Source organism: Aquila chrysaetos, chromosome 10, assembly GCF_900496995.4.
Source record: "Aquila chrysaetos chrysaetos chromosome 10, bAquChr1.4, whole genome shotgun sequence".
NCBI lineage: Eukaryota > Metazoa > Chordata > Aves > Accipitriformes > Accipitridae > Aquila > Aquila chrysaetos.
Window position 1 is genome coordinate 42,194,610 of NC_044013.1, and position 27,487 is coordinate 42,222,096.

Sequence of the window (27,487 nt, forward strand, 5' to 3'; positions counted from 1 at the left end):
ATCCAGAATATTCTTGGCGACCCGCGCTTTGCAGAAATACTAAGTATATTGCAGTTATTAGGGAGAACAGACAGAGTGAGCGCCAAGTAATCCCAGAAAATGTAGTGTTAAATAGAGGGTTCAAACCACAAAGCTGTTGATGGGGAATGTTAAAAATGTCAGCGTGGCTGAAAGACATTCGCCAGTGGTGAATGTCAAGTAGCGAGCTACTGTTCAGCAGATGCAATAAAAAAATGTAAGGGTACTTGGGTAATGGGACCAACATTACAGTTGTTGATACAAATTATATCCAGAAAGCAAAGAAATAAATGGATAAATAAATAAATAATGCAAAAATGGAACAAGTTCAAACTTCTTTTATAGTAATAGTCTCCAGTTGAGCATAATCACCAAAGCTATAGTGATAAGATTGCCAAAACTAGACAAACATCTGTGAGATGAATTCATCTCAGAGGGGAAGCCAACAGCTTGTTATCATTAAAGAGGCAATGCTCTCTCTGCGTTTGAACTGCAGGCCGCCTTGTTACTGCGTTTGCTGAGGCAATTGCACCAGATGTTGGCAGCTATCTTCAGATGGATGACAAGCACCTGCTGTTGGGGAAATTAAATGCTCGTCGGCCTCCTATCCTTCAGGGGAGGGTGGGCCGGGAGGGGAAGAGGGGGAGTGGTGATGGCTGACCCTCTGAAATAAACCTATTTATGCAAAGTGACAGTAAGTGCTGGTTTGCCAAGCAGGGAAACAGAGTGGAAATTCATTGGATCTCTTCCATTGCCCCCGGTGAAATCTGCTCCCACCCTCCCAGTCCTGACAATTAACATAGCACCAATCTGAACTCGCTAAACCACTCATCAGAGTAATAGAGTCAACAGAGGGACCTTCTCCCGAAAAGTCACCGCTCGCACAGCAACTTCCCCAGAAATGGAGCATCGCCACAGCAGGGTCTGCTGCACACCCTCTTTTCCAATAAACACCACCAGAACAAGCCTACGGCCCAGCACCTTCAGGCAACACGGACCCAAAACACTTTGTAATGCCAGCATTAAAATAAATAGATGCTTAAAGTGGAATCCTGCACACACTCGTATTTGCTCAGATTTAAAATCAATGTCCTGGAACAGGGGTGCAAATGTAATTTCCCTTTCACTACCAGTCGGTGGTATGTGAATATGCCTTACCGGTTCGTTTCAGACTGGCCTTTCTCAGTATTAGGAGCGGCAGTAAAGGTCTCGATGGGCACTGTAACTCATCTTAAAAAAGAAAACACATAGCAGCTTCTTCTCTGACAGACTTGCTAGTGTTTTCAACTTTCTGTGAAAAGAAAAACTGCAAAATGTGAACTCCTTTTATATGAGCAATCATTTCTTTACAATATATCCCATACTCTTTACCTCTTCAAACTTCCACAGTGATGACATTACAGCAAAGAAATATATTCTGTGATATATTCTGCCAGCAGGACCCGTCAAGAGCCCGGATCACTATTTCAACATTTTGCCCTGGACAAGAAGTTGAAAACACTATTGTTAATTCCTATTCACCCCAAACCCCTTGCGAACGTCCCTGACAAGAAAAAACGTTTGTTTGATCTAAACTAGCCACATGCATTTTAGGTATCCTTCAGATTAAGAGGCAGTTAATCCTCATTCTGCTTAGATTATCTTAATTGGCTCTTCATTTGAGCTACTTTGCCCTTGTCCCCATTTCTGAAGTTATATTTATAAATACATATACTGTACCACACAGAGTACAACTACACACATCTCTCCCGCTCAGGGCTGGCACATATTACCCGGTACGGGATGATCATTGACAGGACTGATGTTGACCAACGTGCCATGCTTGACTACCACTCCATTTCTACCAAAATATGCTCAGGCACACTTTTCCCCAGAAAATAAAATACTAAGTTCTCCTAAGAGAGACATACATGTGTAAGATGGTCGTCAAATGAATTTCATATTCTACCTCTGCAGAATTAGCATAAGTTTAATTAAACCGGTCATACCTCAATATTGCACGTGTGAGCAAAGCTCGGTTATTTCACCTCTAGGACTGACTGAAAATAGTCTTGCGGCTTTTTAGCACCCTGATGGAAAATCATAGGAATAAATAAAAAGAACAGGCACACAAACAAAATCAGAACTACCAGGCTCTGCATAGAACCCTCCACTTTAAAAATCAAATTTTCCATCTGAAAAATATAAGTTTTTAAAAATCCAGCTGCAGATCAAACCAGGGATTTCCTTAACACTATACAGCAGGGTGAAAGGCAGACACGCTGGAACAACTGCTCAAAGGTGGGCTGATGAGCACACGGCTTTATTCCCAGGAGCACAGCGAGCTCCACAGGCGCGGGGCTGGGCATGGGGTCGCCGATTCCTGGGGACGGAGCGGAGGGAACGCCTGGCACCCCTCTGCTCACCAGCACCGTGCCCTGCGCAGTGCCAGCTGAACGGGTGATGAGTAACCAAGTATGGCCATTCATTTCCATGTGGAAAAAACGTCCTTACACCTCCTTCCAGCAATGTGTGCTCTTTTTACACATTTGGAACAACTTATATGAAGTTCCTCATGGATACTTTTAAAAACCCTTTTCTTAAGGGCCCAGACTCAGAGCTGCATTTAAAAACTCCTCACATTTCACATTCTATCACTCAATGCTGGTGTATTTATTATGTAGTACGATGACAATGATCAAACACTTACTCTCCAATCAATTATGTTTTAACTAGCTCACTTTAGCTGATGAGCCTACCCCCTATTTGTGAGCAGTATAGTGCAAGCTTCAATTACACCACACAACGTTTTAAATAACTGCTACTATTTTTTCATTAGAGAACCGATGTTAAAACATGAGTTTTCTCAAGGCAAAGCTTTGGCACCCTCAGTTGTAGCTACTCAAAGAACAGAAGTAATGTTCTGGACGCAGGTTATCACTTTGATGGATGTCAGGAGCGTTTATAAATAACTTCCTGGAGAGTCCAGGAGGCTGCACTTCAAGACAAGTGCCAAAGTGGAATCTGATGCAATTTCACAGCATATATTGGAAATATCTATCAGAAAATTTTACCTGACTGCTATTGCTGTGGTTTAACACCACGATCTTTTGCTTTTGATGCAGCTTGCTGGGGCAGAGTTCACCTTGCTGTTGTTTTTCTGCATAGCAGCCAGCCCTATGGGCCCTGCTCCAAAACAGGGGCTTTGAGATGCTACCACAGCACAACAAAAGCAAACTGTTTCCTTCCAGAGAAGTTCTGCGTCTACAACCCTACTCATCCACACTGGGGCTGAATCCAAGAACACTCCAGGGACAATTTAAAGATGTTACCAAACGTGACTAACTAAATTTTTTTTAGGTATTTTATATAGCCCATTCCATTTGTATAAAATAAAGCACGGGTGAAAAACAAAATTGACTTTCTTGGGGTCTCAGAAAAGATACAGGCCATTTTCATGGGTTTGGCTCAGTTGCAAAACTGATACAAACACACTACGAACAAACATTGACACACACAGTGGAGGAGGAAACATGAATATTTTCTTGCAACTTTTTTCTCCCCAAACGTGGCCCCTGATTAATTACTGATTTCATTTGGGCTCTTGGTATGATCCTGGGTTGCCAGCGGTGTGACATACTCTGCAAGCTCAGGGTCAACACTGCTCCCCTACTATTACTAAAGACAGAATATAGGGCCATAACTTTATGCCAAAAAAAAAAAAGAATTAAAATCAAAGGATATAGCAGAGTTGTCTTGAAATAAATACATTTTAAACAAAGCTGTACGTACGGCAGAGCTGCACCGCCTGCCCGGCAGCAGCTGCCGAGCACAGACACCTGAACCAGCTCAGGTGCTATTAGCACGAACTCAGCCTTAGCCCGCTTACACCGCTACCAGGGTGATTTCTTCAGTCTGCATCGAGTCCACACCGATGAAGGCTGCGAGTGACATGAGTGTTGGCATATTTACATCTCCCATGCCCTTCAGAGCTTACTAAGTAAGAGAGGCAAGGAAACGTAAGGCAAGATAAAACAGCTTGCCCAAAGTCAGACAGCGAGTGGGTGGCACAGTGGGAAACAGAAGACAGATGCTCGGGGCCCCGACTCTCCACCACAATTACCTAATCTCACACGGGTTATGGTGCTACAGCACAAAAGCTTCCTTGCCATTTCATTTAACCAGAGTAGAAGAGGAAATAAAATTGTACTTCAATCTTCTGCTGAGTTCTGATACAGCCTTCTTGCCCACAAATCCTGCCTTAACACTTCCTCTTTTCACAAAATCCAGGTAGAAACCAACATCTAATTTATAACAAAACCACTTCCACAAAGCATGCGTCTTATTACAGACCACCTAAAAACTGACTTCCTCTGTACAACTTTTCATTGACAGAATGAAAACACTGACTTGTTTTTAAGCAACGATCAAGTTTCTCAGTTTGTTTAAAAAGAAAAAAAGAAAAAAAAAAAGAAAAGAGCACGCGTGTGAGGGAGAAGAAATAATAAAAAGTGCTTTAGGCCGGGAGGGACCACTATATCGCAGATCCCTTTGTCACATGCCAAAGCAAAAATTTAAAGGAACATTCATTATCCTTCAGAATAACCATGGACATAACATTCAAACAAGGAAATAAAAAAATACTGCAAATTTAAAGCACAAGTAAAGGGCAGAGACAGCAGTGCGAACAAGGCAGAGTGCTGTTCCATGTTACTGTAACAGAATAGCCCCCACAAACTGTGCTTTTCATTGTCCCAAACTTATCAGAACCTGCAAACAATGATGTATTTGTCTATTGCTCGTTCTGTTTTAAGGGGGTGCAATGATTCAAGTTGAGAACTTCTCCCAAGGTACATCCAGGTAACTTAGATAGAAAGAAGAATATAATGAGCTACAAGCTCTTTCACACCAGGTCTAGAGCTCAGAATTGCTTTGAAAGGGAACAGTGAGGTTAGCAGCCGTTAAAAAAATGCCAACACGTTCTCTATCTTACTGCATATTACAATGCTTCGGGAACTCTGGCTATTACAGACTAGAATGTAAATAGGAGTCCAAATCTGTCCCTTCATTTCATAAAATGTAACCAATTCACAAATATTGAATCTGGAAATACAGTGCTGAAAAATGTGAAAGGCTAACAACTTGTCAAACTAAAAAATGACTTTTCTGCAAAGCAAATACTTTAAGAATAGACCATCCATGTATCCTATTGACCATTAAATCTACATATCAATGTCCAACAGATGTAACAATACAATTCAAACTGTATGCCAAGTCTAAATTAACTAAGCTTTCACTTTCATACAAGGAAAATTCCTTGCACCCCCTGACTCTGGCCTTAGCCCCAGCTCCACACAGACTTCCAAATCCGCCCAAAATGAACCCATGGCGAGAAAACCACCTTTTCTCATGCTAACAACTCTATTGTAATAACATCTTCAGAGGCCATACTCAAGGTCTCAGGGAAAAGTAAACCACTGGAGTGCTTAATACTGCAACAGCGCATTAACTCGTTCACACTCAGACAGCCTTGCCAAACAAGGAGGAGTTTTCTCTCACGTTTTCTTGATTTATATTTTCACAGCTGTCAGAGAGGAAAGCATGTAGGAAGCAAGTTATGTAAACCACCCCATTAGGCTGAAGTCCTCGGTGTGGATCACACCCCCTTCCCTCTCCCACCTCCTGGCACACTTACACAGAGAAAGCAGAGGGACTTTATTACAAAAGGTTATATTTTCAAAGATTAAACTGGTCATTATTTGCATTGCTATCCGTGTTATAATGCATGACACCGTACAACCAAAGGAGGAAATTCTCATTCTCACATTCTGCTGTCAGCAGCCTCACTGCTTTCAGCTTTGGTTTTCTTGGAAGACAGCAAGCACTAAGGCTCTGCTAAGGTGTGCCTGGAGCAGAGACAGGGTTTGAGAAGTTACTCTCCCTCTCACTTGCTGAACTGCCACTAGACAGTAAGTCATGGCTACAGAAGGAAGAGATGAGAAAATGACAAGCTTTCAAACGCTCAACAGTTTCACAGCAAAAAAACCCCAACAACATCAGAAGCTAGATATTATTATTCCACCGGTCTGTTTTGCATCTCACAGGAAATAACAAGTGACTGTACAAAACGTTTCAGATCCAGAGAGGTAATTCAGAAATCCTGCCTTGTTTCAAAATTTCCAAATCTTAAAAGCCATTCTTGAGGAAACAACATATTCCAAGCAAAGTTGAAACATGCCTACGATTTGTCTGATGGACCTCGTGGCAAGCCAGAACAGAAAACAAAATTAATGCATGCTGTTCTGTTCCAATTTCATCTCCAAATTTAAAATAAAAAGCAAATGCCATAACCCCCTTCCCCAAAAGTCATTTTAGGATTGCAGTGAAAGAAAAAAACATAGAGCCAATGCTCCCGCTTCGAGATTTTTAGAAGTAAAACAGCTGGGGCCACCAACACCAGCACTGCTTTTCTAGCAGTTTGAAATAACAATATGTAAAAATATTGTTTGTCCACAAAACTATTTCACACATATCCTTTAAAAATCACCATTCTTTTCAAAAAAGTATAAATTTAAATGTATTCTCTCCCACACAAGAAAACATGATTTATTCTACAAGAACAGTCATATATGGGCTGATCTAATAGCTCAAGACAACTGAAACATACCTTTAACATAACTCTGTTCCCATTGTGCTGGAAACAGGGGCTGGAAGGACACAGTAGCCTTTTCATTCAAAGGACTGTTCCCACCAAGACTGATTACAGTATTTCAGTAAGGAGATTTTTACTCAGAATTCTGTTTCGATAATTGGGTCAAAAAGTGTACCTGGAGCCCAACCACATGAACGTATCAATTAATGACCACACGCAATCATTCGGATTCGTAAGCTCGTCGGGCGGTCCCTCCAACCCACATCTCGAGCCTGGCTTGCACTGCACCAAGGCAGCCTCAATGCAAAGGGGGGGACTAGCAGCTGGGGCACCGAAAGGGTTAAAATCCCATGTCAAACAGCAAGTCCTGGCTCCAGACCAGAAGGGACATGGGAACCAGGGCAGCTGAGTTATAAAGGCCTTATTGTAGCAGCCCACTGGATTGGAAATGACTTGTAGGCCTAATGAAACAAAACTTTGGCAGTAAAACAGAATGAAAGGAATGAGACAATAAAAGAGAGGAACAAAGGGAGCAGAGTTGTTTCAGCTTAGGAAAATAAGCTCACTTTGTTGTTGGGAAAAGCCAAAGCCGATTAGGATAAACCAATGACTAGGCATAAGTCTTCCAAACTAATTACACAGTTCGCCATGTGAAGTATAATTGCAAGTGGCAAAATAAGGACTACACTACTTTCACAGGAGCTCTATAAAGGGAGCATTACCTAGTAAAAAGCGAACCCTAAGAAGTTCCTTATCATCAGCCGCTTGCAGCTTAAAAGGTGCAGAACATGCACGTCCTGAGAGAAGTGCAATTCCTTAGCATTTGGGGGCTTTCTTCTGCTGGTCACAGTCCTCTGGGTGAGGCTTTAAGGGGCTGTTGCTTTTTTTTTCCTTTTTTAAATGATACCAGAAGCCTTAAACGCTCCAGCACGTCCTGATCTCGAACAGCACCATTTTGCTTACACTTTCAGAAAGCCATAAAACAGGTGGATCCGCAGACACAGCCCTGCTGACGGCTCAGGGCAGCACTTGTGGCCTCTCCAGAGGGGAGGAAAGCGCAGCCCCACCGAGATTCCCTTTGGATCTCCTCACTTCTAACACTTCCTCATTTAAATTCTTTTAAAACTTGGTCTTAACAGCCAGCTTTTCACACGTCAGCACAAGGGCAACACTGCAGACCCTGGATGGGTTAACATGGCCAGTGAGTTTATTTTGTTCGCAAGAATGTTTGAAACATCTTTCACTGAAATAACAGAGGATCACAGAAACAACTGCATTAGACTATCAGGATTAGGTAGTAAGACAATGGCTTTTTTTTTTTTCCTTCTGATTGTAAACCATTACAGCTTAGTTTGGAGTTTTGTCTTCCCGGCTTAGCCTCCTCACGTCCTCCTGTGGATCCTGTTCCCTGAAACAACTGGGAGGAGAAGCCTCAACCCGAAACTCTCTCGCCCAGATACGCCTCCCACGGGCTGCCGGACTGGGGCCCACACCGTCTTTACTGGCGGTGCTGGGCTGCGCTCCCTGCCGCCTGCACCGCCAGCCGAGCCAGGCTGCGTCCCACCAGGGCCAGCCCCCTCCTCGGCACCCAGACCCCCACCACGACTGGACGTGCGCGGGTTCAGCATCACCAGCTCTAAGCGTTCAGCAATCACAAGGCTGTTGATTACACCGCTTCGTGCTCGTTCTGTTAAGCCTTTTGGCTTCACTCAGTTAATTTTCCCAGTCTTCCTCCGCAGCTTACAGCAGCTAGGGTTGCCCATCTTCGCAAAATGAAAGCTGGGACTCCTGCAGATCCCGGGCTTTACAGAAAGAAAAAATAATCGCTATCAGAAATTTCACGATCAAAGTCTCAGGAGTTATCATTACCACGTATTTTGGTGCTCTAACGGGCAGGCATTTTCACTGGTGAAGTCAGCGAAGAGGATTTATTAAAGCACTCTTCTTCTTATTGGAGAAAAAGGTTCTGGCATTTACTTTTCAAAAAGCCGTAGTTTCAAATTCAACACTTTAGGCCCTTTCCTGCCAACTCCAGTTAAAAGAGCGAGTCCGCCTGGCCCCAAAGCTGGTAGCTGTTCTAACAACATCATGTATTTTGAGAGCTACTTCCAGTTACCAAAACAACCTCCCCTGGTTGCAAAGCTCTTCTCTGCAGCAAGTACAAACAGGATTTCAAGAATCACAGCAGTAGGTAAGCAATTTTTTCCACACCAATAAGTAAGCTCAGCATTTCAAAGAGCAAGTCACCTGAGATGCTCTTATCAAATATGGGCGGCTCCTCTACATGTTAATTATGTAATGCAATTTTCTTTATTTTAGGAAAGCACTAAGCAAATGCAAACCTTGCCAATCGATCATGATGCATTGTTTGCATTGTAATGGCTTGACTGGAGAACGAGGATTGTGTGCTAAGCAGTGCACAGAGGTATCACCAGTCCCTGCCACAAAGAGCTTGCAACCTGAGCAAGTCAAGGAAAGGTGGGGATGCAGAATGGAGAAAGAAGCAGTTCCTGAACGGTCCCACAGGGCCAATCCTGGGTCATTATTTCTGAGTGCAACATCCCAACCACTGCAGCGTATTAATGAGTCATCTAATTTAGCTGGACCACAAGCCCCCATTTCCTAGGGTCATTAACGAGCTCTGCATCTTCTCAAAACCAGAGCCTTGGGGAGAACCACCTCAAAACACCCCACAAACTAAACTGTCTCAGCTAATAAACAGCAAAATGCAGTAGAGAGAATCTGAACGCCTGCACACAAGGTCAAGTCACGGTGACAAAGCCAAGAAGCCTCTCCTCCAAAATGCCACCGACTTCACCAAACTCATCTCCTTTTCACAAGCTAGAATAGGGAAGTGTGAAACAGGGATGCAACTGGAAAAGGCCACCTGGTATCACAGGGACCAAGCCCTGTGAGCCCAAGTCCTACAGGAGCTGAGCTCTTAACAACTGGACCACACAGCCTCAGCAGGACCTACCCCAGCTCTGCTGCCAGAGGAATGGGTTCCAGCCTCGATCGCAACCTGTGCAACTATTGTCAGCGCCTTAATTTTTTTAGTCTTAAAATTAAGACACTTGAAAAAGTATTCGATTTTCCAAAAGAACTGCCTTTAGAAAGCCAGACCTCTTTTAAGCTATCTCAAGAAAGGCAGAGCATGAAAGCAGAACTGAAGCGTCCCGAATCACTAGTCACTACTGAAAAACGCAGCCTAGTTGTCTGCATTCTCAGGGACTGTAAAGTTGCAAGCACGAAACTACCAGATGGTGAAATTAAAAAGACTATATTAAGACAGCATCCAGACAATATGCAAAGCACTTATATTGAAACTATTATTAACTTCAAAAATACAGGTTAGAGTTCTGCAATTAGAAGTAACTACAGAAGAAACATCCAAAAGCTCATGTAATCCTTTAATAAAAGGCTCGGCAGGCTGTAAACATCCTGCCGGAATCGAAGATTATTATTGAAAATAAAATGAATGGTTTGGAAAACAACTATCAATCCAGCACAGGAACAATTTATAAACTCCCCTCCTCAGCCTTCAACAAAATACTGCCTGGCCAAGGCGTTTCAGGGCAGATAAAAGAAACAAACTAAACTACAAGGAATGGTAGCTGCTTTCCTTTGGGAGATCCTGCTGTGTCCTCATGCAATCTTGCATCTAAATCATCAATTGACGCACTCCAAAAGACAGGAATCGAGCTGTATGGAGCCCCACGGATAGCGGGGCTGACAGGAGTCTCCATGGAACGTGGTACCATGAACTGCTCTCAAAGCAGACGGCTCTGCAAGCTCTTCACCTCGTCGGACTCCTGACCAAGCATCCAGAAGCCTTGGAGATCCAGGAAGCTCCATGGAAGTTGGTGGCACTAAGCTCCAGCCAGAGCCTGGACTGTGGGGTTTGAGCTGTTCCATCATGGAAAAGACTATTCTGGCAAGGTTCAGGTCTCCTTCTATGCATGAACATGTTTGGGTTTTGGTTTTTTTTTAAAATGATGTCAGGATTCTATATATATTTCCACAGGATCTTGCATAAGGATTTTTTAATAAGAAATTAAATGGATATTCTAGTGACTTCCATATTACTCTGTTGTTCACGTGGTTCCTTCAGGCATTTTCGCAACTTAATGAGCACTCTCAAATACATCTATCTGCTCCTTTTGCCACTGGAATCGGGGATAAACAGAAGGCTGATTTTTACAGAGAAGACAACTGTGTAATCATTCAGCTAAGGGTCATATGCTTCCTGAACATACACAAATTCACCTCCCAATGACTCTTTTTTCTTAATGAAAGTAAACAGTGTTGGCAATGATGTACACATACACATGCAACAAACAGAAAAGAAATTCCAGAGGCTTTGAGAAATTACACTGAAAGGCAAAAAATGTGGCCCTCCTTTGAGCATAGGCCTCATTGCACTTTTGTTTTTCAAAACACACTTTAAAAAGAAAGGGGGGGGGGGGGGGGGGGGGAAGGAAGAATTCAAAATATGTAGTGCTCACTTGGGCAGGAACTTACCTTGCCAAACTGTTCAAAGTATTGCTTTACATCTTCCACTACTGTATTAGCCGATAATCCACCTACAAATATTTTCTTTGTTCTTGTGACCATCTGTAAGAAATTACAAGACAAGCATACAGTTTAACCAGATTATTTCAAACAATATGTGGAAAAAAGAAATATTCTTCAGATGCCATCCCTAACCCAGTTAATGAGAATATTTCTTTACAAAAGCAATTCAGATTCTATTTGATTAGATACTTCTTTTTTGATTTGTCTTGTTTTGTTTTTATTTGAGAAATGGCTGAGTAAATGCACTCAATAACAACTCTAGCCCCCGGATATTTTTTTTTAATAAATGATTTTTATTGTGCTTCGCAATGCAAATATAAGTGGAAAAGGAGTCCAAGTGTCGTATCCTTATAGCTACTGTCTCAAAAAAGATGTGCCATTTCCCCCCCCCCCCTTTTTCCTAAGGACAGAGTGCATGCTCTTTGGCAGACAAAAGGTAACTACATCAAATAGAAGAGATGTGTCATTAAGTTTCTATGGGTCAGTTTAAAAGGAACTTACTTGCACAGTTACTTTAAAAATAATCAAACGACGAAAGACAGAAGTGCTACCGATGCAGTCCTCTAGCTGCCACAAACCACGCTTCAGCTGAAATTCTCACAGTATTACCGTCCATCAGGGGCTGGATCAGGCCCTTCCGAAACCCCTTCATATTCCCCAAGACCCCAGCGGAGCACCCAGCTCTTCTTGCTGACCCACATGCACCCGAGTTTGGTCCATACAAGGTGAGGGGATGATGCTGGACTCCCTACAGAGAACGTACTATCAGATAACCCATTATCCATAACCTATAATCCTTTAAGATGGGCAGGATCCAGCCCAGGGATGCAAACCCCAACGGTGGCAGGGGAAGCTGGTGTCTTTGGTGGGCCGATCCCAAACCACTTGACCCTTGTGGGCCACCTTAAATCAAGGCAGATCCAGGACAACGTTGTCAGCACGCTCCAAAGGGGCAGGCATCATCCCCGTATGCTTGGACAGAGGGGAAATGCCCCAGCTTACAGCAGGCAATGCCCTTACGATCGGAGGCAACTAATTAGCAACCTACCCCACCACATACAGATGTTTTAAAGTCAACACTGCATGTTAACTCAAGAAACCAACAAACACATTAATAAAATTTGTGCATTAAAATGCCTGAGTTTGTTTTCTGTATGAAACTGGCTGAAGCAGCCAGCTTACAGAGGCTGAAGGGAAAAAATGCCCCGTAACTCCAGAACCAGGACTCGCCTGGTTAAATAACGGCCAGCAAACGCTGAAGCTATGCAAAGGGAACAACACCGGGCAGTCGGCCGGAGACGCGACTGCTGCAGCTGCTCAATGCAGAGCCTGGATTTTTCTCTACTTTTTTTATTTTTCCACTGAAGACGAGATGCATTTTATGATAGCTACTGAAGGTCGCAAGGTGCAGCCCAGCGCGTTCTCTAGGGGCTGCCTGGAGGGTCACCACACTCCGGCGGCAGCACGGCCCCCCCATCGCGCCAGGGGCTCCCCCCCACGCCACGGGACCCCGTCCCACACATCAGACCCACTGAGAGCGACGGTGCTCCCAAAACTGGCATCGGCACAGCCGGGCTTCGCTACGCAAGTAGAGCCACGGTGACAAGCCATGCTGCGCGGCTGCGGGCAAAGCCTTCGCAGAACTGAGACGCCGAACAAAAAGCTTGGAGTAGCCCCAAATTCTCTCAGTGCAGAACAAATTAAACATCACTCCTGTCTCCACTGCCATTCAAATTAACCAGGGTAGATATTTCCCTCCATCGGCCCCTAACCATGCTTTACAGAGCTCCACTACTTTTTTTTTTTTTTAAGTTAGGAAGAAAAGAGGGGAAAAAAACAGTGTAAAAATTCAATTATTTTTTCCTGGCTGCAATCTAGGACTCCGAAATTGAAGCCCAAGCATATATTTTTCTGTAGAAAATTGTCATTTACAAATAAAGAATTGGCTAAAGCCGACTTGTAACTAAAGGATTTTGCAGGGCTGTCAAGAGCCCTCTGCCTGCCAGCATCTGATTTAAGATCAGGCCAAGCTTCTGTTGTCATACAAAAGAGAGAGGAAAGCAATTATTCTAAAGCAATATTTGAAATTATCATCATTTTTATATTTGACCAAGAAAAAAAGAAAGAAAAAGAGAGCTACTTCTTTTAGAAGCAAGATTGAAGGTTAAAGAAAAAAAAGACTACTTTGTTTCAATAGCTTCAGTCAAAGAAAATATTGGTAATGACAAGCAAATTCACAACATTTTAATGCCTAGAGATGTGTTGCGAGCTGGGAAATGGTTTCAGAAATCAGCTCTTTGGTACAAAAGTGAAGCACAAAATTAAGTCTGCTTTTACAATCTACATTTTCCTGAAGAGACTGTTCAATTGCTTTGTTATACGTATTCCCCTCAGCAAAAGAACAGAAGTAACGCGTAGCCTTAGCAATTCCTCCTGTGCTGACGTGCCTCAACAGAGGAATTTGTTGCTTTCCCTTCACCCACGGCACGAGGTACCAACGTGCCCCCAGACTGGCCACGGGCTCGGTCAGGAGTCACTTTCTCGCCTCCCCCGTCTGACACGACCCCACGACCACCAGCAGCCGCGGTCGCGACAGCGGCGCAGGTCTGGAAGCCAGCTTTTTCCCTGTAAAGATCCGGGCGCGCAGAGCGGAGCCGAGCGAATGAAGCCCGCTCGCCACGGTGCCACGACGGGCTTCCCGCAGCCGGCGACGGGGCCAGCACCGCGCTCGGCTCGCGTTCAGCCCGGGGTGCCCCAGCAGATCAGAGTTGCCGTTTCTGCTGGAAGCCCCCATTTCTTTCTCAAACATTAATGCCGGGTAAACTGCTGTACGCAAGCTGACTTGTCTGTGCTGGTACAGCCTCACCAGTTTTCAATTATTAGATAACTGCAGCGGGACTCGGACCAACTGGAAACGAAGCATCCAACTCCTGCTCTAACCTGCAAATCCTCTCTCATTAGCCAAGCAGACGAGTTACGAGGCAAGGCTTCACCACGGTAAAAACCGCAGAGCACTGTGGTCCTGCTCTGCACGGGGCTGCCAGGCAGCAGAACAGAGCTTTGCACCGGACCCACAGCCCAGAGACTCAGAGCGCACACTGTTAGCCTAATAGCTAACAGCCAAAGGTTTGCAAACACGTTAGCCAAACATGACAGAGCATTCAAAAGACATTAAAAAAAAAAAGTATTCACTAACTCAGGGATTTTACTACACCAGGGACACCTGTGTAGATCAGCCACTGAATCACCAATAAAAAAGATTTTAAAGCACATCAAATTGCCAGGACCAGGCACATTGACAGACGAGTTCTGAGAAAACTGACATTAACTAGAAAGTGCCCAAAACTCTCATTGCTAACGGCTGTGAGGGCACAGGAGGAGACCGCCTTACTTCTCACTAAGTACCCTCAGCAGGAGACAGGGCACCGACACCGACGGGCTTCTGGTTCACCCCAGTGAGTGATGTTCTTACTATCTGATACAATATTCTCCACCATCACCTCCCCAGATCTGTGCTTGTTTCAGGGAGGAAAAACAAAGGGTTAAAAAGTATTTAATGAAGTACACTTAGTGCTGTTTAGTAAACATTAAAGATGACAAATGATCAGAGGCACAAGGAACTGAGCCAACTGCAGAGTTTCTCTTTTAAAAATTAGAGTATTTTTAAATCAAAATTTCTCATTTGGCTCAGAGAATAAATCAGCATATCTCTAAACAAATTAAAAAAATCTACAATTTTAGAAAAACATTTCTGTATCTATCCAAGAAAAACCACATTATAAATTTTTTTTTATTATTATAACAGAAAGCCCAAAACCTAGGAGTCCCCAGCCTGAAGTCCCTCAAATGACAGTCACTGAGGATCTTTATCTTTTCCTGCAAGTAAATTTAGAATCTGCTTCCTAGAGGTTGCTTACAATGGGGGCACTCCCACAAACAGCAAAAGGGAGTCACCTGTAGTGATTTTGGGTTCGGTCCCTCAGACAGCAGCTCCATCTGCTCTTTGCCTGGGGTGGAAACGGCAGTGTTTGGGTAATAGGAAGTGATTTGTGTGAATCAATCACAAATCCATGTTTTATGAATGACTCCAAGAGGTCTAGGTCACTCAGAAACCACAATACTTCCAGCTTCATGTCTTTGTTTTTAATTTGCAGTATAATATATCTATCACTCACTACTGCAGGGCTCTGCAAAACGTAGATATTAAATGTTTTTGGAGCTTTTGTATACTGAAGGTGTCTCTCTCTCGCTGCAGAAGGAATTGACAGGGGAGAGTTAGATCTAACGCTGGTTATGAAGTCCGTTAATTGTAAGTACCTGCAGAATTGCTTTGTTTGTATACTGTGTTAGTGTTGCAGTTAATCAAAACACATGTGCCTACTACTGCGAAGAGTCATTCAAGGTTACCATCTCTTTATTGGCTTGGCTTTTGAAAAATACATTCACCTTTGTGTTCTGAAACTAAGCAAACACTTCAGGTGATGCAGAAGCAGGGAAAAACCACCTTGCTTTAGTAGCAAGACAAGTCTTCTGATTTTATGCCATTTTTTGCAAGGTTAAGGTTGTAATTAGATCAGTTTGGGGCATATCAGGTAAATCTTCTCTAAACAACAGGCTGAAGATGCAGCCTCTGAAAACAAAAATCCTGTCCCACTCAAACATGTCAATACAGTATGTGAGCTAAAACCAGCCGACTCGGGTAAAACGAAGGAACTGCAGTTCTGCAAAGTTAGAGCCTCCAGTTCAGCATCCGTTAATATCCTTGCATACTCAGGTACCGACTCTGTTCTTTGCTTTCTTGGTGTTCCCCCGCCCCGCCCCGAAACTGTCTTATTATCATGACTATTAAAAATGAATAAAGGGGATTTTAAGCTCATCAAATATTTTTGCAGAATTCCCAGAATTTCAAAATCTCAAGCAACAAGTATCCACTGCTCTTTTCAGATGAGCCAAGGCCCAGTCTATGTTTAACACAGGAGTTACATATTTGACTTTAGGGTAATGGTTTTAAGTGTCACTTCCCTACCGTTCTTTATGCAGCCTTTTTTTGCTGTTCCCCCTCCCAGCTTTAGTGAAGAGCTCCTGGCTTAGGAGGCACAGATGATGAGGTTGGAGAGGATGAGCACTTACATCCATTAGCACAGGGAGGAGACCGAGTGTGCCACTGGCAGGTCTCGTTGCACAAATGCATGTGCTTTGAAACTGGGTTATCCAAAGGTGCAGGTGCAGTTAAAAACGACCTGGGCAAATGTAGATGGCAGCAGAGTCAGAAATGCCGGGATAATCTGCATGCCATCACATCTTTGCTAGAAACGTCTTTGCTTTCTAAATGTGCAGCTGCTCTCTAAAAGCAAGAGGCAGAGAGAGACGCTGAAGCAAACCAGGCTGAAGCAAACCAACACACACGAGGCTCAAAGAACACCCTGGAAACCGGTGCATGAACTCTGGTGCACGTCTGTGTGGAATTCATTAAGGCTTTGCATCCTCAACTTCTCATTGTGGTGGAAGTGGACTAGAGTACTAATAGTGAATCTGCATCGCAAATTGCTGAAATTAGCATTAATTTCAGATTAAACTAATTATGCAGATATAACTGTTTTCCAGAGCACTTTCCTCTTTCTTGTACGATAGCACATATGCGTGGGTGCACGCGTATTCCAGCTTGCTCACCTAATCTGCAGTTTGACATTTCGTCATTTCGAACGTATCCACCTTCTAAATAGGTTTATAATTGGAAAAATCATCTTTGGTATATATGCTGAACTGCATTTTATACCCCCATTGTGTTGTACATTCAAACTACAGCATTATCTCTAATTAAAAACAACAATAACTCATGTAATAGGGGAAGTGATCTTGTTAAGTAAATTGCTAGGCTTCTTTGGCAGAGCACAAACCATAAGCAAGAATTCTCCAGGTTTTTTTTTGCCTCCGGGATCCTCACAGCAAGTTCCAAAAAGCTATTAAAAAACAAACCGAAACATGATGCAAAGCCCACGATGAAAAAGGCAACATTTATTGAAAGCTGCCAACCTTTCTGCATTCACCAAATAAGAGAACACTCCAGGAACCGTCCCCTTCCCCAACACTACGGCACGGTTGACAAACAATGGAGACATTTTGCTGAGCACTGTGTACCATCAGCTAGCAAATATTAGACTCTCAAGCTCCATCACAGTAAGAGGAACACAATCCTGTGCAAAGGCAGCATGGCTTTATGTGCCACGTACAACATGCTTAGGTATTCAAAATAGGATTTCAGCAAGACTTAAACACTGCAAATACCTTGTGCCTGACCCCTGTGTAAGCTAGTGTCATCCTGTGAGAACCGACTCAAGCTATAGAAAGGTATGCAGGAATGAAAGAGCTCTTTAATCCAAGCAAGCGGCTGAGATTCCCAGTGGGGTAAATCAGTTCCCTCGATTTCTGCGGAAAATACAGATGTGTTGTATTCTCCCAATCCATTCATAAATGAAACTGTTAACTTAGTCCCTGGTGTATTCCTGGTTTTTGGCTGTCTTTGGTTTTGCTGTTAACTTTGGGAGGGTCAGGTTTTGGCTGGTGTTTTATTTTTCTCCCTCGATGACTATGGTATCGGCAGGAGGCAGAACACACAAAGTGATTTTTATATGACAGATTGAATTGGCAGCAATCACCAAGCCATCCTTGGAGTTTCACAAGCAAATTTGGCCTGGGTCCAGCAGAGCCCTTCCTGGTCATTCTCCTGACTACAACCAAATTTAACTCTCTCGTTTGCCCTCCCCCTGCCCCGGGAGGACCAGCCCCTTATTCACTTATTATTATACCCCTTATTCAAGGCAGCCCTTTATGGGCCACAGCCATCCCCCCAGGAAGGGGCCCTCCCCAGCAGAAGGGCTTGCTGTCTGGGCAGGAGCATCCCGTACCCTCCCCTCAGCACCCTGCGAACCAGCCCCTGCTCTCCAGGCACAGCAACGTGTTTATGTGCACCACCACGAAGAGCTCCCTTCATGGGAGATCCAATCTCCTGAAAATTAGCCCCAGCTGTGAGAGCTCAGCATTTTTTCGAGCAAAATCTGGCTTCAAGCTTCGTATCAAAAGATACAGTAAAATTCACCAGAGCCAGACTTCACACCCTCCAGAGAACAGGAATAGATCATAGCCCCACAGCCTCGCTATAACCAGTTATATCATATCCCTTAGGGCTGCTCCCTTCCACTGCGCTCTAGTTAACTCTTTTATGGGTCACAGAAGCAAGGTTCAGAGGCAGGAAGAGGGGAGCAGAGAGAAAATCTATTTAAATCCCCCCCAGTTGCTTTAGCTTCTCATGCACGGTACGGTAAGGAAGGTAACTCTAAACATTCGCTGAGTGCAGACAACTTACCTAACATGCCTGCCTGATTACTGTTCAGCAGTGCTTAAAAACTGCATTAATAAGTTTAAATGAAGATGATTATTTTTAAAAGAATACATCTCAGGACCACAAATGGAGATCGCTGCCCAATGTGACTATGTACTAGGGGCGGGATTTTTGCAACGCGCATGTAATGTAGGGACAAAGGTCCCAGTGGGAAGCAATTAAGACTCTGCTCCTAAATCTACAGGCTACTGGCAAAACTTCACCTTGCACAGGCACCGAGGGAGAGAGACCGAGAGTGCATTCTGCCCAGGGACCTCACATTCAAAGGCATGGCAGCAATATCTGATGGGAACACAGCATTAACTGACCATCACAACATTCATCAATTCCTTTGTTTGTATTATACTATCTTCTCGAAAGAAACATCATGTGCCATATCCAAAATACAGCCAGAAAATCTGTGTCCTCCAACAGGACATAAAATTGTGAAAGAACATGTTTACAAGGGCATGTTCAAGGTCGATTTGGAGTTAAGGCTCTACAGGTGAAGCAGGGTGGACTAAAGTGGATCAAAGTGGGAAACCAACCTAAACGGCTTCCCAAAACATACCCCAAGTCCTAATTTTTTAATCTGGAACAATACAAGGAGAAGGCAACCAGCCGTCCCTGCTTTCCCAATGCTGGGAGGGGCATGCAGCAAGACAGACACTGCATGGAGGCTGGACATAGCAGTGAGCGACATTTTCTTCCACCAAAGAGCAGGCTACCCCCCCGTACAGGCTGCACTGTTGCAGATCTGCTGAAAGCAGAGATTTGTGTGGGGCTTCCACAATTAAGAGCGGCTGAGGGCCTGCCCCAGAGGACAGCTGGTCACAAAGGCCAACAACTTCAAAAGCTGTGTGCCTGGAGTTGGATGCCAAAATCCATACCGAGGCACTTAAGTGGCCTAATTTTTCCAGGTCCTGCAGCTCCCATTGACTCAAAACCCTCATCCAAGAGTCTTCACGGTATTTTTGTGATATAAGTGATATCAACCCTATTAAAATCTATAAATCTGTTAAGAGCAAAAGCAGTAAGCAAAATTGAGTAAGCACCTTCGATTGTTGCCGTATTTGCATACAGCTGCAGTTGCTGCCCAAAGCGTCACCAACTCCCGGGCGCTGCAGGCACAAGGGGAGACATTCCCACCAGCCAACCTCAAGCCAAGCGGCTCGTGGAAGCTCAGGCAGAGTCATACTCAACCAAGAGCTGCTGCCTACCAACCAGGTGGGTTGCCCAAGCCCATGAAGTCACATTGCCACAACACGGCTGTCAGCTAGGAGCCAAAATACGGCTCCTGCACAGGCCTCTTCCATCAGTAGGCATTGCTGCTGTACAAACTGTCACAGGGCAAGGCATCAACCGATTTGCAGGGGACATGCTCCCACCCTATGGGCAAACACTGACTTTTCCTTCTTTGGCTGCTCCACGCTTACCTCTAAAGTTAGGAGAGCACGCACCGGCAGTTACACTGTTCAGCCAGCCATACCTTTTAGCATGCAAGCAGCTCGCTCTGTCAATATGCCCAATAGCACGTGGTTCTGCAGCTAGAATAGCTTTTATGGTGCTGTCAATGAACCTTTCTTTAAGCACGCACTTACAAAAAGGAGAAGGAAGAAATGTATTTGGAGGTTTAACACGGTGTTTAACAAAATCCAATACCACAGTCCAATTTAGAGACTAAGAAAAGTACATATTCTGTAAGAGTTTATAAATTCTTCCGACTCCAAACACTGAGGTCACTCCAAAAAAAAGTTTATTGCCTCTACAGTGCTGAAAGCATGACATAATTTAAATACTTCTAAGTTAGTATCAACTAATTTTTCATGATAACCCTGTCAAATCAGTGATGAGAGCTCTCTGTTAAGATTCTAGATAATGTTCTGCTAAAACAAGAAAAATTCAGAGGAAGGGAAAAGAAACGTATAAAGCAATTTACCTCCCTCCCAACATACTCGAGATGATTTCTCTGAAAAGAACAAATGGAAAACTTTAACCCTTAGCCTTGATTAATTTCATCTACATAATATAGATACACATGGCAATCAGTTACTGATGAGCAAGTTTTACTTCATCTGCTGAGTCAAGCTAATGTCTATGCAACACGCTGCTTGGCTTTTTCACAAGGGTGATCTTTTCCTCTGATGCGAGACCACTGAAATCTTGCAAAATGTCCACAGTTGCCTATTACAGCTGTTGAAATGCTTTCACAATTTTATGAAATGCCGCATTTTCTTTTATCCTCTTCCCCCACACAAATGGGTTGGTGAATTGCAAGAATTACAATACTCCCACCTTCATCTCACAAAAGAAAGATGTTTCCCTTTCCAGGGAGGGAACCCACCAGCCATTATGAAAGCAACATAGTTGTCGCTCTAAAGCAGATCAAATAACCCTTGACTAGGAATAAAAGGGCCCCCGAGGAGCAGCATCGAGAATGAAGAGTGGAAGCAAGACAAGAGAAAACATTCATACTTTTTCCAAAGGAAGGCAGCACCTTACAGCTACAAGAGCTTGTCTCCCTTGTGTGATGTTTACTCACTTATTGACCACAGGGCAAGTCATTCTAGTCTCCATAGGGCTGATGTATCAAAGAGTCTTGGGAGAAACTCAGCTGGAGACTGCAGGGCTCAGCATTTAAGCATACATTTTAACTCACAGCATTTGTGGAAGCCTCATTAGGTTGAGTGCGTTGCACAATCGAGTGCATGTGCCTTGATTTCCATGAAAAGAAGAACAAAAATATATCCCCACAGCTCAATGGAGCCTGTGAGGCTTCACTCATTAAATGTCTAACCCGCTGAAAGTCTGATTTGAAGATGCTGGAATAGTGCAAGATATTGTTACTGACATTATTGTTATTAAAGGAAGAATAAAAAAATATTATTCCTAGCTAGGAAGGTCATACCAAACTACCAAGCAAGAGATAAATCAGCCAAGGTCTCCAAAAAAAGACATTATTTCTCCTTTACTCCAACATCTTAATGTGTATGACTTTTTTTGTGCTGGAAATATATTTCTATAAATCCTCCTCTACAGAAAGCTTTGCTTTCAGAAGGGGAAAAGTAGCAGATAAAATACTACCCATCAAAATGAACTCAAGTCTCTAGTAACATAACTAAATGTGTAATGTTACAGATGTTTTATAGCCAGGATGTCGGATCCATTTAGATCATTTTTACAAACCCAGCAAGAAATATCTCCCCAACGCTGGAAACCATGCTAACAGGTCTCGGACCAATTGTTTATCCAAACAAAGATGCCATCAGGGAACAACAATAACTACCGACCCAAACTTGGAGGGCTCATTTCTCAGCTGTGTACCATCAAGACTGAGAGCCAGAAAAGGATGCCAGGCTGAAAGAGGAGCTAGCATTAAGACACAGCAGCAGGAAAGGGGGTAAGTGTGAGAAAAAGTAGCAACGGAGTAGGGGAGGATTACCAGTAAAAACAAAACAAAAGCAGTAAGGACCAACGGCAATCACTACGCCCCGGAGAGCACAGGAGAAAGCGCGCGTATCTGCAGACCCTGCTTCCACTCCCAGTGCACGGCTGTTTTCTTTTCCAGGCTCCGAGTCCCCCAAGAGCACGACCGAGAAACCGTTCCGTAGCTGACAGAAGACTAAATAGATGGCAACCACCTCGTTTTCAGAGAGTGCTCCTCTTCCGAAGCAGGTCATTACCACCAGCCCACGCAGCAGGGCCGGGCGCTGGTGGTGCGAACTACCCGGGAGTAACAGCGAGGCTTCAGCTCTCCCAGTACCCGTCACACACACTTTTTCCTAAGACCACCCTGCAACACTCCTCATGCTTTCAGGTGCCAACCACACCTCATCTGGTGGCAAACACAGTATCACCAGTGTGCTTAAACGGCCTCATCTGGCACCAATGCAAACTCTGCCTGCAAAGGGCTTTCATTCCCATAGGTTCAGTGGCTTCTGCTGCTCCACCTCGGCAGGACCCAGACCTCCTCCACACAGAGGGACCCCACAGCCAGCACACTCCAGCACAAAGCCTCTGAAGAACTAGGTGCAAAAAGTAGTCCTTCTCCAGGAGTAAATAAGTAGATCCAACTCCAGCTGCTGCCAAGGAAAACCAAAGAAAAATGAGGGACAACTTGATCATCCTCAAACTTTACGTAGTTGTTGTTGCACAATGGCAGCAGAATCAAAATGGCTCATTTATCCACAGCACGTTGAACCCCAGAGCTAACGTACTTCTTCTGTTCATTAGAGTAAGGAAACCAATGACCCACTGCCCTTCTACTACTATCACCACTAAAGCAAACAGATCACTGTTTTCTACACCTGCAAGTCCTGCCAAGACCAAGGCATGCAGACACACCGTGAAACCACTGTGGGCAACACAGCCCAACGCGCCGCCAGCGCACCGGCAAACACCAGCACCGGAGCAAGTAAGGACTTCGGCACGGCTGCGAGGGCTTGCTCTGCACAGCTGCCTCTTGCCAAACGCAAACCCATCATCCACCTCCAACACATGCCTGGGAAATCATTAGTGCGCCACATTAATAGCTATTACATTACATGCACGCACATCGTCTGCGCACATGCTGCCTGCCCAGGCTGAAGGCATACTTTGACTGACGTATAGTTTTACTTTCAAAGCCCATTAGCAAGTGGTACCCAACACTGAAAGATTTATTACCCAGAATGATAACTGCCTCATGCTGCTTTGTTTGTTAATTGTGACTAGCTTTGCCTTCAGAAGGGTAGGAGCCTAATAAATCAGTTATCTCCAGGAAGAATTTATTTAAAGCTGTTAACATTGTAAACCCGAGTACTTGGCAAGAGATTCTGCGAAAACGGATGTGTTTATACATTGGCATTTGGATGGCAGAACACACAGTGTGACTCAGCACCCAGCCTTTAACGAGACCATCTCTAAGCAAGACCTTGATGGGTTTGGGCGGACTTTTGTCTGCCAGAACAGGCCAACTCTCACGCTCATTTCTCACCTCCTATGTGGGGCTGTGCTGGGATAACCAGAACTGCGCACCACCGGCCTTGGGCTTACAGCACGCCAACCCGCCACAGCGGCTCAGGGGACTTAAAAAAGCAAGAGGGAGGGAACTAAGCCTGTCTCAACATCAGGCACATGTAGCTAAGCTCGGGCTCACCCTCAGCCCCCCAGCAGACACAGCAAGGCACGCTGCCAAGCTCTGTGCTACTCATCAGGTTGCAACCATGGTACGATTGATCCTCAGGATGGCCCCATCACAGCTCCCTGTCCGAAGCGAGGATCTGGGGGAAAGAAATGCATGACATGGAAGTGGAGGCTCTGGGACAGGAGGCAGAGAGCCAGCAAACCACGCCAGAGCTCACAAAGACTCTCTGCTCCCTCTCGGCCAAGCATGCAAACGATATGAGCATCTCACCAGGCAACGCCTCCAGCTCTGAGCCCACCCGACCCCAGGCATCTCACTTCAGAGACGCGTTCACCCACTCTCCGGTAAGACCAGCAAGAATGAACTCCTTGCAAATCATGACATCAAAACCACAGGTATTTTTGCACTGTGCCTCTCTTCTCAAACACGAGGCTCCCCTTGCTCCAGCACTCAGAAAATTTGGCTCAGATAGCAGATTAAAATAAAATTGTTGTCATGTTGACAGTCCTGTCATTTCTTTTTCTCCCTAGGGCTGCGAGACCTGCAGAGCTCGAAGAAATCACTGAATTGTGGCATTTTGGTCACGAGCTTAGCCTCCTACCTACTGAAGGATAAGAAGAGGGGCTGCTGGTTTCTTCCTTCCCCACCAAGGCTCAGAAGCACAGCGCTGTGCTGTATAGGTGCCTTACTGGCTCCCAGGGCAACGCCTGCTACGATGAAGGGACTCATTCTTACCTGATCTATAATACCAACAGGTCTCTAATAATAATAATAATGTTACTGAAAATTAGCATTTGGCTGGAAATACACTCCTTCCTCATCTTCCCCAGTATAAGAACTCTGCCAGTATCAAAGACTATCACAGCTCAATACACTTACAGACTTGAAAGTACCTAGATCATTACAACACTGCCAAAAATCTCACGTAAAAAGGCCAAGTCACTGAGATGACGGGATTTCCAGGTCTGGCAGGACGTGAAAAGCTGGGACAACTTCCCATGAACAGCCACTTGGGTAGTTTGACTCAAGCCAAATCTGAATGCCATTAACACCTGCCTCCTGCCTGATACATGGGGATTGAGCTGAAGACCTCTAGAGCTAGCTCCTGCAATTTGAGCTTAAATCATACCGCAGGAGAAGAGATATTCAGAGGATACGGTACTGGGAAGAAAACAGCAACAACCTTGCCAGCAGGTCACCTGTCAAGAGGCAGATGTGCTGTTGGCACTGGAGAAACCTACCTCAGCTTGAAGTATCAAACTGCACACAAACTGAACGCCACTGCCTGGCTATCTGCAGGGTGGTGGGAGATTTCGTTCCTCCCAAGGAATCACGAGGTCTGTAACTACACTGGAAATTTTAACATCAGACTAGAAGCTCCGTGCCTCGACATGCATAGCCAGACACAGGGCTAAAGACCACTCCAATATTTCTAAGAAATAACCTATGAACCACTTGAGCATCTATAAGCTACACACACGGTGCCATACAGCAAAATAGTTCATACAGGTTAACAACAAAATCTTTCATAGAGGTTTACATCCCATCTCTGAAGCCTCGTATCTTTAAAGTAATATAAAGTATGTAAATGAGCTGTCCAGACTGAATTAACACAGGGGAAATGTCTTCCTTTTACATGAAGACTAACATCATCAAAATAAGGAGGTGATCACAAGCTGCACCCACAGCCACATGAAGGTAGCAGTACATCAGGACCAATTCCCTCCTGTTCTCCAAAAGAACTTACAGCCCTCATGCAACACCCAAGAACTTCATGGCAGCCAGACACCTTTCTTGCCTCTTTTTGATAGTGATTTGCCATCCATTTTTATGAACCGTGGGCTGCCAGTCTTTCCAGCTCCAAAGTTCTGCCCTGAAGGCAAATACGCTGCCAGCTGTGGCAAGATTTTGATGGATCTTCTCCAGGAAGAAGGGGAGAAGAGAAAGCAAAGGGGTTGCAGGTTTGAAAATTTCAGGTTATATATTCAGCTCAAGTTCAGCAATCCTTCATCCATTGTTAAATCACAGACCACATGCTGAGAGTTAAAGACTTATATAGGACTCCAGGGACTAATCGAGGAATGATTTCAGCTTCTAACTGTGCTCTAACCAGGCACTTAGGATGCAAAGCACAAGTTTGCGATACTATTGTACACTGCATCAAAATGACTTTTTGATACATTTTTGCAAATAACTAATAAGGAAGGAAAAAAAAAAACAGCACCCTGGCATTTAGCATAATTCTTCCCCTCCATCCCCCATCCTTATATTCATATTTGTGACAAACAGCCTCTGTCTTCAATTAGGTCTACTTTATATATGCATGAAGCCCCCAAAATATGAAAGAGCTTTTATGCAACACCAGATTATCTAATGTGCACATATTCTCCAAAAGAGTGCTTTTAAAACACCTAGTCACAGAGAAGGGAAAAAAAAACCCATTCCATTCAGTAAGAGAGAAAGGGGGGGAAAAAAACCCACATAAAAGCTACAAAAAAGAAACTGAATGCATTTTTATATTAAGCAATCAAGTGCTGTCACACATTGAAAACACAAAGCATTGGAAGTTTAAGTGGGCATACACTAAGGGCCTTACCATGGGACACACTTTTTCAGCAATACAGAAAGCACTCCCTTATCAACGTAGCACAGTAAGAAGCAGGATCTCTGCCTATTTAAAAAAAAACCAGAGAAATAACTTCTCTTGACAGCCTGACAGCTGACATTCTTAACTGAAAAAGCTATGTGCCAAGAATTATCAGGCCTGGCTTTTCTCTCCCTGATAGATGACAGAGCAAAAAACAACAACGGCCACACACATCTCATAAATCACAACTTTTATTGAATGCCTCGCCACATAATAGCAACAGTCAAACTGAATAAAGACGCTTTTCAGTGCTCATCTGTAAAATACTGGGGGAGAATAGAGATCATTTCTAGCACTAACAGCCTATCCCAGATAGAACAGGTATTAATATCAGTGTCACCGTATTTCTTATAGAGTTACCTGAAGAGTTTGGAAGGTTTTTTAATCTTTCATTGTTTTTTTAAAAAGCACAAAAGAAAAGAATGCAGAGAAGAAAACCAGAAATTAAGTGCATGAGGGACAGAGGTAGAAGGAAAGACCAAAAGCTCCAAACAGGCAAACAGAACAGTCCTACTGCTGACAGTAATGTCTGTACTGAGAAATAAAATCTGGCCTTCAGGATAAAGTCAGTCCACAGAGACACAACCACTTGTTGCAGGAACTGCTATCACGTGCCTGGGTTTTTCTCTCTGAAGCACAAGGAATATGCATACAGACTTTTAGGAACTGAAGAGACAGGTGAACAGAGAATATGTGCATGCTAGATTAGGAGAAAGCAAAGGTGGCAGCCCCAATCAAGAAAAATTAGCATGATCTCCCAAGTCAATTAACTGGAAGACTGAAATGACACTAAAAGGAGTGGGACTGCAGATGAATACTAGATGGACCAGGAAAGGGGAGGGGGGAAGCAAAAGATAATTTCCTAAAATAGAAACTTGTATCTGACAGGTCCTGATTTAAGAGAGCAGCCCCCTGACTACAGCACCAGCCTGAAAAAGCAAAGTCCTTCTGACATTATCTGTCAGGGCATCTCCCAAGTGAAAAAGCTCTCTAGGACCAGTGCTGTACCTCATAAAACATCAAAGACAACACATCTCCCAATCCCAAAAGGGAATTTCTGGGCACTCTGGAAGACAAGAAGCTTTATTAATGGCCCTTTATAGAAAGATATGG

The 27,487-nt window shown here is 44.1% G+C and overlaps 1 protein-coding gene across 34 annotated transcripts in view; it reads right to left on the bottom strand.

Moving 5' to 3' along the window:
- The window catches only part of MSI2 (musashi RNA binding protein 2), a 260,659-nt gene that overhangs the window by 161,607 nt on the left and 71,565 nt on the right, over positions 1-27,487 (bottom strand). For all 34 annotated transcript variants that reach the window (XR_003925470.2, XR_003925469.2, XR_003925468.2 and 31 more), the window contains one exon: positions 11,171-11,263. Coding sequence is in view for 30 of the 34 variants with exons in the window: in XM_030028680.2 (XP_029884540.1) it covers positions 11,171-11,263 (93 nt within the window). In the remaining 4 variants the exon portion in view is untranslated. The remainder of the gene's footprint in view (positions 1-11,170; positions 11,264-27,487) is intronic.